Genomic DNA, 17865 nt, shown 5'->3' on the forward strand with positions numbered 1-17865 from the left:
CAAGCGTAAAATAATAATTAAGGTCAGCAATGAAACAGATTCACCTTAAAAAAATATATCTGGTGCTGGGTGGCAGCATATTATATTTAGAAAACAGCAACCGTCCTTGGAAATTGCTTTGTTGGTATTATCTTTTCTGGACGTGAATGCTTATATTCAGCAGTTTCAAAGAGCTTCTGAGATCATAAATACTGTATTTCCGAGAGCGTGCTGTTAACTCTAGCAAATCAATAATACAGTGGAACCCTGTTGCAATCAAAGTTACCAAAGTGAAGCATTCCTCCCTACTAACTACAACCCCTATTGGGGTACTTTGCTGTATATAGGAAGATAACAGGCCTCTTTGTTCCTAAACATACTGTTCATATTTTATTATGCTACCTAGGAGAAAGGACTTCACGCTATGTAGCAGAAAATATAATTATCCTGTCAAAAACTTAAGTTTGCTTTATGCTTTTATTTTCAGCATCCCAGGTACCTGTCATCTCATCTACAGTCCCAACAAAGCCAATATCAAGATCAAATGTCTTTCAACTTTTTTAAATTTATTAAACATCAAGCACTGTGATTAAGTTGTTTCATCAAAAGAAAAAATAAAGATTCATTGAAAACACTGGGCAGAATGAGCTGTAAAAGGAGCTATCACAGACATTGCGCACTTGTATACTACATGGTGCTATTGGACCTGACAAACGCTGTATTTGAATTTTCACATCCACTTATCAGAGATTCAGGCAACTCACAGAGCAGGCAGTTGCTTCATCACCGGCTAAAGAGAAGTTGGGTATGGAACCAGTTCTTTGTTCTGGAAGAGTACACAGGGACAGAACCTCTGTATGTCGGCAAGGTAAGCTTCTTAAAATAGCTAAAAAAGTGAATCAAGCAGAAGAAACATTATGTTTAGCATGGGAATTTCACATAAACACACCTGGCAGGAATAATATGCACATTAAGGGCTTTGCATCGGAATAGGACTTCACATCAGTTTCACCTTAAGACATGGGAGATTGTTGCTATTCTTTTAGCTTTTTTGCCACTGTTTTGCAATAAAACAGACTTTAGATACTGTAATCCTGCAGTTTTATGATTACAAACTACATTCAGCATGGCAAATCCAGAGCCCTAGTTATTCCTGTTATATGCTTTGTACTTATTTAACAACTGCTATGAGTAATCTAATAGCCCATTTGGATAGTGTTGTCTGGAAGTAAAAACTGTGCTGTTGCGGTTTTTATGTAGCCAATCTTTTACATGGCTCAGCTTACTGAGATATTGAGCAGCAGGGAATCCCTATTCAACCCTTGCATCAGCCTCCTGTCAGCATAGACAACTCTATCTCCCTGTGCCCCAAGCACACAAAATTAGACTGCAGACATTTCCGACTCTAGAAATGGATGTATAGTGCAATGCATAAAAGCAAGAATAATTTTCAAAAAGGCAGATGTTACAGGTTACTTATGTCCATCATTGTGCATATAATTGAAATGCACTGGCTGGGCAAATGACAATATCTTCTTTATATCAGTGATGACTTGCCTTTCTTCTGTTCATGTTCCAAGATAAACAGACAGAGAGAAAATCATACAGAAATTATAGATATACAAACAGACACACATACACACAAGACAGATAGACAGGGATACAGGCAGTTTGTATGGCTACACACAAATCAGAGCAAAGCTTCTTCTGAATCTGGAATGTATACTGTATAGCTAGCACAGAAACCTTGTTTGTGTAGCACCAGCAAATAAGATACTTGAGTTGTTACCAATAGTAACCAATGAGATCTTCACTTCTATTTTCTAACTAGTAGCAGAATTGTAGCATTTGGTAACCTCACTGGAACATTGAAAGGGGTTTTCCTTTTAACTTTCAATATGTCATAGAATGGCCACTTCTAAGTTGGTCTTCATTATAAATATTTTAAAAGATTTTAAATTTGCCTTCTTCTTCTAACTCTTTCCAGCTTTCAAATGGGGGGGGGGGTCACTGACCGCATCTAAAAAACAAATCCTCTGTAATGACAAATTTATGGTTATCTTTTCAGGTTCTTTTCTATTCATCAATCATCAATCAACTAGATTACTAAAATTGCAAACTAAATAAAAAGTTAAATAACTGAAAAAACATGAATAAAAATTAAAACCAATTGTAAATTGTCTAAATACTAAAAGTTAACTCAAAGGCAAACAACCCCTTTAAGCATCTACTATGTTAGTATATCAGTTCAGTTGTACTTGTAATGGAACTCCATAATCTCTTAAGTAATATTTTTGTACAGTATAAACAGACCGTTAGTATTATAAGATTCTGTGTTTAAAGTTGCCATTTACTTTATCAATTAAAAGGTTTCTACTTAATTCAGGAATCTTTAAATTGCAACCATCTTTCTGTTACTGTGAGTACATTCATATTTATAATACAGGTATGGAATCTTTTATCCGGAAACCCCTTATTCAGAAAGCTCTGAATTACATAAAGGCCGTCTCCCATAGACTCAATTTTATCCAAATAATTAAAATTTTTACAAAGTATTTTTTTCACTGTAGTAATAAAACAGTACATTTTACTTGACCTTGGAACACTTGTGCTTAAAATTAGGGCATATGCCCCTCATCCCTGGCAAACATTCCACCCCAGTGGTAGCAAAATCTTTAAAAATGTTACAAATCTCATGGAAAGGTAGAATTTGAATAGATGTTGACATTGTTAATATAACCATAAGTATATATATATATATATATATATATATATATATATATATATATATATATATATATATATATATATATATATATATAGATATATAGATATATATCTATATATATACTCTTTGTACACAGTTGATCGTACACATTTATTTTGCAATTAAAATTAATTTGTGCAAGGAGTGGCAGTTGATTTTGAATTACCCACATAGCTCAGCCTTAGTTATAGTCAAGTGCAGAGACTTTCAAACTAAATCTAAGATATATTAACATAACCCTCCCTTATCGATGTAAGTGGGTCTAAAAAATGCTTAACAAGCCCCAAATTTTGCTTAAGTCTGATATCATTTGTGTTTCAGGAATCATACCAAAGCATCATATACTTGTTAAGGGAACACTACCCTATTCACAGAGCAATACGTGTTAGGTAAATGTGTTTGCTGCATTACTTCTGCTCTGTAACTCGCTAAGGGGCATATAATATATGCTCCAAAGATTCCAGATTTGAGGTTTAGAAGAAAGAAAAATTAAAATGCATAGCAAAATGAACATTGCTCAGCAACAGCCTTTATAGTGGATAGGGCTGCTTTCTTTAATCATGCTAAGAGACACTGCAACCTATGGACTCTTTTGTTTATTTGTTTGTAAGAATTTTATGTGTCCTTTTTAAAAAGAAAAATGTGTGTATATGTCTGATTATTTTACCCTAGTGATAACAATGCAACAAATATATGTTATCCATGACAGTGTAAGTTTGTTTATGGCCTTATAAATAACCATCCCTGAGTTCCATCGTCTAGCATTCTTGCCGAATGACCGATTTTAGGGAAGCCCAACCAATCCTTCGAAATTATCATGCTGTTAGTGGGATTCGAACAATCGTACATCTTACGATTCTTCGGCCGACATCTGTCAGGAAATTGATCGGCCAGGTCAAAAAATCTTTGTCACTCCCAGAGCAATCTATCTATGTTTGCAGGGCCAAGCAGGCAGCTCCCCTTTGTTTTCCTGGCCAATTGGTCTTTTTAGTTGATGGTAAATTCATACGATCGTACGATCGTTCTGAGAAGATCGTGGTCTCACGATCAGAATCTGATCTTTTAAAAATCTCAACATCTATGGCCAGCTTTAAGCTAGCTGTACATGCCTATTGGTTGAACTCAGCTGGCCAATCATCTGGACATTTATGTCAGCTCATGAATATGTTTTGACAGACCATCCCATGATGCAGTTGACATTTGCATGACTATCTTAACAAATTGGAAAAGGGGATATTTGGCCAGGTTCCATTGTTACAGCAGGCACACAATCACACATTTCATCTGCTATACTCTTGACTGCAGTTGTTTTTAATATAAAGCTGATAACTTAAATGGAATTTGTATGTACAGAATGTTGTTTCTTTATGAGGGATTTGCCATTATCTCCATCAGCATTTCTGTAAGAGCCACCTTATTATATTCATGTTCACCTATTTGAGAGTAGCACTGTCACCAATTTTCTGGGCCACCTGTCTGATACATTAAAGGGGCTCTGGATCTGTCCAAACCGTAAATTACTAATTAGTTAGTAGGTGCATGGTACAATGGGCTATGAGGAAGTAAACAGAGGTCAAATATAGTATTCAAGTCCTGACAGTGACTAAACAGAGAGTAAAGAGGAAAATGTGTTTGTTTTTCTGCATATGCTTGTACCGGTATTGGAAACCAGTTATCCAGAAAGTCCTGAAATACAGAAATTCGCTCTCCTATAGATTTCTTTTTATCCAAATAATCCATTTTTTTTAATTATTGCCTTTTTCTCTGTAATGATAAAACAGAAGCTTCTACTTGATCCAAACTAAGATATAATTAATCCTTATTGGAAGTAAAACCAGCATATTGGGTTTTTTAAGTGTTACAGGATTTTCCAGTAGACTTAAGATACGAAGATCCTAATAATGGAAAGATCCGTTATCCAGAAACCCCAACCCCGGAATAGTTCTGAACATTCTGGATAACAGGGCCCATACGTATATATGTGAATTTGTGTATGTGTGCATTTTTTGTGGGTGTAGGAGAGCTCTACCAATTGGGACAGTTTCTTAGTAAGACTAGACTAAACATCCCTTGACTGGGAAATCTTCACACATACAATGGCATCTGCCCTTTCCTCTGTGCACAGCCAGCATAACTGATCCTATTGGGTTTATATTTAGCATAATATATCAGCTAATGCAGTTTTAGAAGTTACCTAGGAGTTCTTGTCATAAAAGCTCTCAACCGTATACTTCATCCTCACACTTTTATATGGTCAAATAATGCCTTCGCTGACTAATATCCTTATATTATTCACTAGGGTACCCCCTCTCAAATGCTAGATTCTGTAGTGTGTGGGTGTAATATATAAATATGATAAATATGTGTGTATATATGTGTATGTTTTTTTTTTATGTAGATCTATTATGCTCCTAGATTTTTTTTAACAGCATGTACCTAATAATATTATTGATGCATTCATATTATTACTCAGCAGCATAATTTTGGTTGGAAATATAAAGATGATACCACAATCAGCCAATTATAACAATTCACTGTAAAAATTCAATATCATCAAGCAGCCATGCTCATTTATTGTTTTTATTAGCAAGTGTTTATCGAGCACCAACAATAGATACACATAAGTGGTGGGTTGAAAAGTAATCTGTAACCTTCAATTGTGTTTATAATAACACTATTCATGTGTTATTTCCAGTCACAGAAAAAATACCATGATCCTAAAGTCTATTATTCTAATTCTATCTAGTTTCATATGTTTTTGTATGCTTTAATATGTATATTTGTTAGTTGATTAATAAAACCTGCAGCAAAACCTATGTATTATAAGGAATAGCACATATCTTACTCTGCATTAAAATTATATGAGATGTTACCTCAGCATTATGCAACCTCTTTAATATATAAACCAAAAAACTCCTTAGAGACATATCCTAAGGAGGAAGAAGGCAATATCATCTATTTAATTTCGGTATAAAAAGCCGTAAGAAATCCATTTTCTATTATTTGTGTGGAAGTATATATTTGATGATAGTATATGCTGCATAGAATGTTATAGCACAGATATAACCACCCTTAAGAGCAATAGTTACAGAAATGATGTAGCTCATACCAGGAGCAGCATGATTTGCTAATTAATTATCAATTAACTTTTTTGTGTCAGTCAGTTTGTGTTCCATGTTATTCTGAGTGACATTTAATTCAGTTAAATTATTACATGTTAGTCAACTGACTTGGAAGGCTATATGACTGACTGCACAGCAAAACTGTTTTTGATTTGATGAGTCAAAACATGCTCTCCAGCAACACATCTCAAATAAAACAAACAGCAAATACAAAATTACTGGGAAATCTTACTGGTGGTTAAGCCTTTGGACTGACCTCTCCAAAGATTTAACCACCCACACCGGTATACGAGACTTAAAAAAATGCTATAGTATATTCAAACTTGCTCTAACAATTGCACTAATTCCCAATGTTTGCACATATTCTGCCTGCATTAAAGAAGAGTTATACTATCCTTACTGTGTTACTTAAAGAATTAAGTAAAAAGTAACACTATTATTCATTTGCACTGTTATTGCTAGCAATCTTTTGCACAAGAAAAGTTTATTACATTTGCACTACTCTGTTATAGCTTCATTCTGATATGGACAAAGGCGAAGGATCAATCACATACATCCTTTCAGGTGATGGAGCAGGAACTATGTTTACAATTGATGAAACCACAGGTGATATTCATGCAATTCAAAGACTGGATCGAGAGGAGAGATCTCAGTACACCCTCAAAGCACAGGCTCTGGACAGAAGGACTACCAGGCCTATGGAGCCAGAATCAGAGTTCATTGTCAAGATTCAGGATATAAATGACAATGAACCCAAGTTCCTAGATGGTCCCTACACTGCTTCAGTGCCAGAAATGTCACCAGTGGGTAAGACAACAATCTTAATGAAAATTGGAGAAATAAATCCTAAACTTCTCCGTATCATCTTGGTGTACCCTCTCTGTAGCCTTAAAAGTGTCATTCTCTCACCCAACATACTGTGTGCACCAAAAGAGTTATTTCTTTATCTTCCTGCATTACAGTGTGGGAATCAGCTGAAACAATTTCCAAAAATGTAAGCATCAAATGGAAATACTTGTCACGAGCGGCACCCAATACCAGAACAAGTGCCAAGCACCCTGGTCTCGGCTCGGCTTCACCAGTAGTGTGACCACCGTTGGGCTTCGGGAGGAGCCCTCAACTTACTTGGGTGCCACCTGGACTTAATGAGAGGTGCAAGGCGAGATGTTCTGGCTGGCAAAGGGACACTACTGTTAGCAGAGTCTTTTGGGCCAAAGGTCACGGTACAAATGGAGCAGGCAAGAGAATCGTCAGACAGGCTGGGTCAAGGCAGGCAGATATCAAGAATTGTCAGGCAGGCAAGGGTCAAAACCGGGTAATTAAACAGAAGGGATCAGGCAGAAAGAGTAGTCGAGATGCAGGCAAAAGTCAGAGTTCGGATATCAGAATTGTCAGGAACAGGCAGGGATCAAAACCGGAATAACAGATAAAACTTTACAGGAACAGACAGCACAAGGCTTGAGGAACCACTAGAATCAAGATTCTATCACGGGCATCTGTCTGCAGTCAGAATGGGCCTTTTATAGGGGACAGAATTTGCGCCAAAACGCGCTGGCGTAAACACGCCAGTATGTTTGCGCCTATAAACAATACACAGGCGCGCCGCGCGCGCCCTAAGGCAGGCAAGATGGCGCCGGAAGAGAACCACGTGGCGAGCGTCCCCGCCTATGGCGGCGCATCGGGTGTCCCCGCCGCCCCACTAGACCACCAGGGCAGGTAGGTTTTCTTACAATACTGAAGAGTACACTTATACACTTACTCTTAATACACTTTACTCTTAACTTTTAAGGGTTTGATAACAACTCTAATTTACACTTCTGAGCATTCCCAATTGCCCTGCTGTATGTTGTAAACAAAGAGTGTTTTAGAATCATTTGTTTTGGGCTTTTGGCCAGGTACACCCTATTTCCATGTCTGGCACATAAAGCTGTAATTTTATGTCAGAATTCAGATTTTGTTACAGAAGAGCTTCATTAAGGAAACGATAAAAGAAAATTTATGTTCATTCCTCAATTATATATAAAAACAACTGCCAAATTATAGAACAAAATTAAAGTCATTCTTAGAATAGAGAACAGGTGGCTAAAACAGCTATCATATCGGCTATGAGTGCTAAATCCAATATATAAAGGGACAGAGAAACATTAACAGCCTTGTGCAGCTTATCTCTAAAAATGGTTTCTTCATTATATTGTTAGGATACATTAGTGGAATGGAAGCTGCGCGTGGCAATTAATCTTCCACTGACAGGTGGTTAAATAGTTAGTGTGGTTGTCATTATGCAAACTTTGCAAGATTTTTTTTTTAAAATGGAAGAGGCGAAATTAGATTCTCAGCTATTAATTTCAGAAGGTCAATATTTTCTATTTTTGTCAGGTACCTCTATTATCCAGGTGTCAGCAACAGATGCAGATGATCCTACTTATGGAAGCAGCGCGAGGGTTGTGTACAGCATTTTGCAAGGACAGCCATATTTCTCTGTGGATTCTAAAACAGGTATTTAATAAGGCCAACATGTTTGTTATTATCACATCTTCATGATTTCTACTTTTTAATCAGTTTGTAATCCTCTAGTTCTGCCCGCGAATTTGCATTTTTTATATTATTTAAAAAATGCTCAATAACTCAATTAATAAAGCTTCTGTAGAGTTTAAAGTGTTAATATCATTAATTATCTTTAAAAATTAAAGCTTTTTGGATTTACTTATCGAAATTAAAAAATTAGAAGCCTTTTTTCCAACGTCAACAGATTCTTTTGAAAATGCTTTGAATAACAGCACTTCAAAGGCTTACATTATTTTTATCAGTACTGGGAATGTTATGCCGCAAGCTGTGCAGGGTCCATTAGACTTTAGGTCTGTTTTAGGCTGCATTTATTGGTTATATTCCCTTAGGGGAATGAGCCTATGATTAAGTGTTTATGACACGAAACGCGTAAGGCTGTGGACACAATAAACTTTCTTCACTTTGAACTGTTGCCCTGGTGGAAGTTTGCCTTCATTGAGTGCCTGCTCCTAATTGGTTTTCAATTTTTCCGCTCCCTGTGCTGAGGGCTCAGTGCGGTGCACCTGGGCCACTTCCCCCCTGTGGTGAGTAACCGCTTTACTTTTGGAGACACTAATACCATAGATGTTTTATTTATATTCCCTTAGGACCCTCACTGAGGAAATCTTGAAGGGAGGGAGCAGCTGCAAAAGTAATTTGATAAAACTTCTCCAAGTGGGCGTCTTGCACAATAGCTTCTATTGGCTGCTAAGTAACCAAGGGTCAGACCTAAGTTGAAATGGAATGGTTATAGGCCACATATGTGACAAGCCCAGGCCCAAGTTTCTAGAACATCCCTTGGGGTTGGGTTGCCCCATTTCACACAATTGCAGCCTGATTCATGATGGACCCCTTTCTACTGATGCTGTAAATGTGGTGCTATTAGAATCAAACACCCAGGGGCACATTTACATAGGGTCAAATATCGAGAGTTAATCAACCCTCGATATTCGACTGTCGAAGTTAAATCTTTCGACTTCGAATGTCGAAGGATTTACCGCAATTCGTTTGATCGAACGATTAAATCCTTCGAATCAAAGTATTTTAATTCATCGATCGAACGATTTTTCTTCGACCAAAAAAAGCTAAGAAAGCCTATGGGGACCTTCCCCATAGGCTAACATTGAGGTTCGGTAGGTTTTAGGTGATGAAATAGGGGGTCAAGTTTTTTTTTTAAAGAGACAGTACTTCGACTATCGAATAGTCGAACGAACGATTTTTCTTCGACCAAAAAAAGCTAAGAAAGCCTATGGGGACCTTCCCCATAGGCTAACATTGAGGTTCGGTAGGTTTTAGGTGACGAAGTAGGGGGTCAAGTTTTTTTTAAAGAGACAGTACTTCGACTATAGAATAGTCGAACAAACGATTTTTATTTTGAATCATTCAATTCGAAGTTGAAGTCATAGTCGAAGGTCGAGGTAGCCAATTCGATGGTCAAAGTAGCCAAAAAAACCATTCGAAAGTTTTTTTTATTCTATTCCTTTACTCGAGCTAAGTAAATGTGTCCCCTAATGATTTACAAAAAGGACAGCATCACATAAATACTATACAGTACATACATATAGATTATTTGTTCCTTGATTACATTTACTGTCTTTGCTCAGACTTGTCATGAGCAATTTTCATGTAAAATGGGCCGTATAGTACTGGTCTATACATTGCATACATTTTGTCTATTTTGACTCTTTCTATGTTCTTTGTTGGATTTCAAAGAAAATTACATTCTGCTGTTGCCATAACAACTAATAAGAGCCAATTTCATAGATGTGGTATTTAAGGTCAGCATATATTCTACAGAAACATCCTTAGGCTCTTATAAGTATATGTTCAAAATAGTGAAGTAAAAGTAAATTAAACCAAAGCACTACATACTTGTCATCACTCATTTTGTCGGTTTGTTTTTTATTAACAGATATTTTTGTGATTTTACTTGATAAACCTATGTTGGGCATGAGTTAATTAGTACTGACTTTTGTCTGTATCCAGTTCCAAATCTGATACAATTGTTGTTCGCTTTTAGTTACTGCACCAAGCCTTATGCAGGGAAAGTTTACACACAGAATACCTGCATGGAAACTGATATTTATCCCTTGAATTTCCTGAAATAGATATCTATCTGTACATTAGTGTCTATTTTAGAAAATCTTTGTTGTTTTTTGTCTCCTGGATAAGTTTTCAGGGTATGGGGAAGGAGGAATAATTATTAAGTGGGCTGAAGCTACAAGTTTTGTATGTGATGTTGGGTTGTGGGATGAGCTTAGTAGACACATGGATGTAGTGGAACCACAGTGCTGCAGTGTGGCTATTAATGTATAAGTTAAGGCTGCACTAGGCTAGGCTAAACTGGCACATTTCCAATTTTGTGACCAACTGTGGCAACAGTTTTATTTTTTTAATTCCTGTCAGGGAGCTAGTCTACTACTATTACTACTACTACTACTGCTCTTTCTAAGGGTCAGTATACCATCTTTGATATGTTCTCTTTATATTGTGATGGATCAGCACAATTAGCATAAATATAAGCACAGCATATTCCTCTTGAGTGAAACTATATTGTATTCTATGGGTATTTATGATGTATAATAGTGCCTACAACAGAGTTAATCCACACTTTATGCCAAAATTATATTCTATGAATTTAGTCAAAGGAATGCTCCTACGGAGTAATGATTCAGGGGGTTGATGGTGGTTATGGCATGTGCTCATGATCATTTCAGTCTAATATTTCTCACCTTAAGGTGGATAGATCAATGGGGACCTCACCAAAGGAACAGATCTTTACATTTATGGACAGTTTAAGACATCCAGAGAAATAAGCTGAGAGAGGTCATCATTCACAGGGACCCCATAGGGGTTATTTAATAGTTCTTCTATTTGGCATATGGTTCGTGTATACTCTTCAAGCCCATGACCATTACAAAGTTTAGAAATTTTTATTGAAACCTGGTATAGCAATCATGAAAAGGAGAAATTTACCAGAAAACACTGAGCTTCTAGCCTTTTCTTCAGCAGGAACCCAGAGCCCTATATGTGCAGTGGTTTAGCAGTCAGTGACTTAGCTGTAGCTCTGAGCATTGTGCAGTGGTCACTTGACAGATTTGATTAGTGGGAGGCTGCATCCGCCCTTTATTCATGTGAGAAATTCCTTAAATTACATGCTTGGATAATTAATCTCCCCTGTCCCATTATTAAAGTATATATATTGCCAGTCAGTTATGGATTAACATGTGTTTCAGGGAATAGCTTCCACAAACCATTATAAAATGTATGGCTACTAAGCATGTGAACAGGAATCATATGGGACTATCTAGGAAATGCCACTAGGAAATATAAAAGGCATAAATATTATTGTTATCTAGAGGAACCAAGTATTAATGTGACTTAGAGGCATGCATTCAAAGTTATTGGAAGGAAATATTTACACGGCAATCATTGTAGATACATGCATTGAATTGGTAACTCAATTGCACCATTGAAGCCTTGACTTCATTTACATAAGATACAGTGCAATACTATTAACCACCTGCATCTAAATGCTGCAGTATGCAACCTTCTGGAATGTTTTTTAGCTACCTTGTGGGGATTCAACCTATTGTGCACGAGTTGTGCCTGGAAGCTGGTAGACTTAAATGCAGGGTAAACTTTATTATGCAAGGTGTGTGTGCTTGGTGGGAATAACGATTATTGGATAATGTTTTGCTCAGGGCATGAGCTGCAGGTCTGTCAGGTTCCAAGCAATGCTACGCTTTGTTCTCTACAAAACAAATATATCTTAGCAGCTCGATCACAAGCCAATTTACAGTCTTGATATCATTATTTTCTCTCCTTTGTGCAAGTAAACCATTATCTAAATGCCTAAATCAAAAGAGTCAGTGTCACAATAAGTTCAGGAGTAGATGGACATTCAATCCTAAAAAAGCATGCTACTGTTGCTTAGAGAGTCAAATCTTTACCTAATGATATAACTGAGTACTGTCCTGAGGCGTAAACTTTCTTACTTAATGCTAATAGATAGAAACTCACACTGCTTCTTTAGTTTCATTGTTGTTGCAAAAAAGTACATATATACTGTGTGTATATATACAGTAAATGATATATATATATATATATATATATATATATATATATATATATATATATATATATATATAATGGTTTTGAAAGTACCCGCACTCTTGCTCCTCAATTCACTTGTTGGTGCTTGGTCAAGTGTTGAGTACAATTTTGAAAATGGATCTGATAAACGCCTCAATGAGGGACCGAAACGCTGGATACACGAGTAATGTTTCAATAAATCGTTGATTTGAAAATATCTGGAGTGCCAGTCCATTTTGAAAATATACAGTATATGTATATATACATATTTAAAGGTATGCATAGACTGATTCTCAGTGAGTCTCAGTCTTTCTCTAGAAAATATTCATTTTTATTATATGTACAATTATATATTGCAAAGATGTTCTGATCTCTAGGCTTTCTAGCTGAGCTAGAACAGATGTTGCATTTGGCAATTTCAAACATTACTGCAGGATAATGTTTAGTGTTTCAGTTTTGTGTAGGCATATTAAAATGTATGATGGTTTGTAATATTCTATGTACTTAAATATATTTTGCAAGCTACATCCTGCATGAAAAACAAGAGAAAGGTAATATTAGGAAATATGCAAACTAATGAGAACAACAAATGCAAAACTTCCATATTAAATGATTGACTTCTTATTGTAATATTTTCATTGATGACAACAGAGAGACAGTAACACAGTGTAATCTGTAATAGACATATATTGTGATTTTTACTTGTTAGCATAAGATTAACACACACGTCATGACAGTTTTACAGTACTTGAATATGTAAGCATATGTGGGTGTGTAAGACCAATAAACCTGTATTTTATATTAAAATATACATTAAAAATGTACTGATTTCGCAGCTGGACAAATATTAGAAAATGTGGCCACATAAATGTATGTGTGGCCAAACTGCATTAATCTAACAAATCAGCTTGTGAGTCAAATAACTTTGTGTTTGCTGCTGACTTGAAAAGCATGCGAAATTTCATGCTCATGCACCCAGTTACTGTGGGATTCAAACTAGGTCACTGGGGTGGTGTTTAGGCTTTGGAAGAATAAGCTACCACTGACTGACCGTTAGTTATAATAAGAAAAACTACTTGATAAACACATCTGTATTATTTTGGCGGAATGTAAATATTTGATGTCCGCACTGTTTAAAAATTAAAAACTTTGAACTTTCCAAAGCCACTTTCAGGGCCACACTGCCTATAGAAGAACAGGTGAAGCTCAACACTGCTGTATACTATGGATTCAGTATTCAGGCAATGACTAGGGTTGGCAGTGATCAGAATTGCACCCAGAAACCTTAAAAAATAGGCATTTAACCCAGGTCCATTTATTTATTTTGAATTAAACATCAAATCATTACCCTGGCAAGAGTTCCAGCTGTGTGTCCTGATGTTACAGCCATAGACACCCCTGATTGACAGCCTGAAATTTGGATTTTGCATTGTACCAGGCATCATACAAAACGTATACATAATCTATGTACAGTAGATGTATGATACTTAAGTATAATGAAGTTAATTTTTTTCATTCCATATGCAGTGGTTCATTGCACATCTTGATATGGGGGTTTAAGCCTTCCCCTGTCAAACTGCATGTTACTGAATCATTGACAGGAAAATGAGAAAGATTCATAGTCTGCACTCAAGTCAAAGTTTAGCCAGAAAAGGCAGAACGTAAAAGGCAAGCTATTAAAATCTTCAAACCTAAACCAACTACTATTTCTCTCCTGACATGTAAGGTGAAATGACTTTGAACACCCTTCCTATATGTTACTCGATTTGCCACTGTTTCATCAACAGTATATTGAGTAAATCTAAAACATGCTACAACACATTCAGGTAGACTGTGGCTTGCTGTTACCTTTAACACAGTGCCCTCTAGATGCAAAACATTGAAGTATTCCTCTGAATGATAGCTCAGATTACTGGGGGAAAAAAAGGCATTGATCCGTTTTTTTTAATGAATTCATATCTGAAGTTTTTTTAATATTATGATTCATTATGAGATGAATTATTCATCCACAATTTAATAAGACTGCAATTATTGCTAAAGATTGAAAGCAGCAACAACTGATTGGAGAAGAGCAACAATAAATGTATGATTTCCCTTTACACTGTAATAAAAAAACAGTACCTTGTACTTGATGGTAACTAAGCCATATTGGTGGTAAAACAATCCTATTGGGTTTATTTAATGTTTAAATAATTTTTAGCAGACTTATGGTATGATGATGTCTATTACTAAAAGATCCCTAATATTGATAATCCCAGGTCCACTGCGCCAATGAGATGAGTTGAGAAACTCGCCTTGAGTGGCAATGCCCCACTGTTTACCAGGGACAGAAAAATACAGCTCCTGGTAACTTTAAGGGCTAAATCTCTGGTTTCCACTGCACTAGCGTCATAGACCCCTCCGGGCCCCCCCCCTGGACCCAGGGCCGTATTTATATATAGGGGTGCCTATTTTTTGGGGTTTGTTTAAACCCTCTCCACCACGGATTTCCTTAGGTAAGGATTTCCGTAGTGGGGCAGAGGAAGAATGCGGAAGTGATGCCACGCACACGGGATACTGACGTTACTTCTGCTGAATATGTCATGTGACGTCAGAGTGCACCACGCGTGATGTCAGTGTGCACCATGCGTGACAGCGCACATGGCGTGTGATGTCAGCATGCACAACATAGTGCCGTGTTTAGCTGATGCCTAGGGCATCATCGGACTTAAATAAAGCCCTGCCAGGACCCTCTCCGGCTTCAAAAAGGTGAGTGCAAGGGGGGCAGCAGCCAGCCATTCTTGAGGATCGCCCTTGCCCAGGTCCCAAGTATATAACAGATCCTATACCTGTCATTGTAAATCTATTCATGTAAATCATCAGCACCTGCATAGGGTAGGTTTGGGAACACATGCATTATGCATCTGCCTACAAGGACATTTTAAAATCCCTGTTTAAGGGGCATTTGTTGTGGGCATTTCAAATTGTGGCCACCATGCATTACTTTGCCGTACAATGACTGTATACGGTATGTCTGTATTTGACTGAGAATGACTTTAGTAGCTACTGTTGCTTTATATGGCTTTGTGCCCACAGGAAAGGGTACAAATCTTGAGTACCCATAGTAACCAATCAGCAGGTAGCATTGTTGCCTGCTGTTTGAAAAACAAGCTTGCAATTGGTTGCTGTGGGTTACTAGACCTGCAAAGGAATTAGCAACTGTTATTACATGTCACCTCATATATAACTGTCAGGAGTAAAAATATTTGTAATACTGTACCGAAAATAAAGCTTTACAGGACCCCAGCAAAATCTGAACTGCTCCTGTCCTCCTCACCACTCAGGCTGATTACCGTGAACCTCCGGGTGCCACTGTGGCTTCCCATGACAGCTAGGTTACAAAGCCAGGGGCACTAGGGGGCAATCACACACACCAAAAACAGAATAATGTAATACTGTAGTATTTGCCTCTCTTTAAGCATCAATATTTTATAGTAGAATGCAAACTTCATGTTCTTCTAATCATACACACTTCTAATTGAAATTCTCTTAAGCCCAAGATGTCAATGTATAAAGTAGATTTAAATTCTTGTACAAAACAAGGAAAGACGGTACAAAAAAAACCTGTGGATCTTAGGGGAGATATCCTATGAGGAGGTTGAAGTTATGAGAGATAGTGAAATCCTCTTTTCAGTGATAACCATTCAAGCAGTTCAGAGACAGGCACTAATTACAGGAACAGCTTTGTTGTGGATGGTTTACATAAAGTTATGCTGCCATCTATGGTCATAATTTGGTATTCCTGTTAATTTCTACATGGATGAAAATGCATGCACACTCAACCAGGCTCCCATTGCCTTTCAAAATACAATTACTCTATATATATTATGATTGGTTTTAACAATCTGAGACATGTTTCTAAATTTCCATCTTTCTCATAGGTATAATTAGAACAGCTTTAACAAACATGGACAGAGAATCAAGAGACTACTATGAAGTGATTATCCAAGCCAAAGATATGGGTGGACAACTGGGGGGCTTGGCTGGAACTACTACTGTCAATGTTACTCTTAGTGATGTGAATGATAATCCTCCCAGATTCCCTCAGAGTAAGTATATGTAATATTATTGACACTTCCCTGGTTTATTTGGATTTACATTATATAAGAAATTCTGAGACTCATTTGAGAAGCACAAATGCAGTTGTAATTGCACACATTTTGATGCAGTCATTGTGTGAATTAACAGCATCATTAAAGGTACTTGCACCCAAAGAACAAATGGGTGCACAAGTAATTTTAATGCAGAACGCCACAAAAAACAACATCCAAACTTAAGAAATCATCAGCACTAGTGTGCATTTTTAACACATCACACACAACTGCACTAAGCATATTTGCTCCTTATGGGAGCAATTATGTGGAAAAAAACACTGGACTGTAAAAAAAAAATGCACACAAAAATGCGCTTTGTATACTGCACCTGCCATTTTAAATGGGCCCTTCTGTCTGTATGGAGTGTAATCCACAAAGCGTCAGGCACTGCCTGACTGCTTTCTTACATTTACACCATTTATTTAAAAACTAAGCATATTTATAAAGCTGTAGTATTTCAAATTTTGCCAAGATTCCAGTTGCAAGACAATTTTATATGTAAAAGCACATGCATAAATGTGCATACACCAGATATACTCCATTATTGTGCACCATTTGTGATATGACAGTCCTGTGAAATCAATAAAAACGAAGTTGCCCATCCTTTCTGAAATCCCTTATTTGTCTTTTTTATATATTTCCAGTAATAATGTTTTGCCTCTTCTTATATGTTTACAGAACACTATCAAATGAGTGTTTTGGAGTCTTTGCTAATCAATTCCACTGTTGGCAGAGTTCTGGCTATGGACCTTGATGAAGGAGTCAATGCGGAAATGAAGTACAACATTATCGATGGGGATGAATTTGAAGTATTTGATATTGTTACAGATCCCAGTAACCAAGTTGGAGTTATCACAGTTAAAAAAGTAATCACTATTTCTATTATGTCTTTTAGTTTGTTGGCAGAAATGTATAAACCTACTTATAGATGATTCCTTTCATCTGTGTAATAGTTATGTTTCTCCCATTATGGGCCAGATTCAATTAAGTTAGAAAAAGTTCACGCATGGTTTATCACATGAAAATTCATGGACACGATTCAATTTGAGGAGAAAAAACATTGACTCAGAATTCAGTTCCCGTTTTTTCCCATAGACTTTTTCATGTGATAAACTGTTAGATAAGCTTTTATGAATTAAATCACATCTCAAATTGAATCTTGTCCTTGAGTTTTCACTTGATAAACCCTTTTACTCACAGAATTGAATCTGGCCCTATGTTTGCT

The 17865-nt window shown here is 36.7% G+C and overlaps 1 protein-coding gene across 1 annotated transcript in view; it reads left to right on the top strand.

Moving 5' to 3' along the window:
- Window positions 1-499: 499 nt before the first annotated feature.
- The window catches only part of cdh20.L (cadherin 20 L homeolog), a gene marked incomplete at its 5' end in the record, with an annotated part of 44967 nt that continues 27601 nt past the window's right edge, over window positions 500-17865 (top strand). Inside the window, 5 exon segments of the mRNA NM_001137582.1 lie at window positions 500-847; window positions 6381-6675; window positions 8245-8364; window positions 16428-16595; window positions 17319-17506. Of these exon segments, the coding sequence (NP_001131054.1) occupies window positions 623-847; window positions 6381-6675; window positions 8245-8364; window positions 16428-16595; window positions 17319-17506 (996 nt within the window).

Source organism: Xenopus laevis, chromosome 6L, assembly GCF_017654675.1.
Source record: "Xenopus laevis strain J_2021 chromosome 6L, Xenopus_laevis_v10.1, whole genome shotgun sequence".
NCBI lineage: Eukaryota > Metazoa > Chordata > Amphibia > Anura > Pipidae > Xenopus > Xenopus laevis.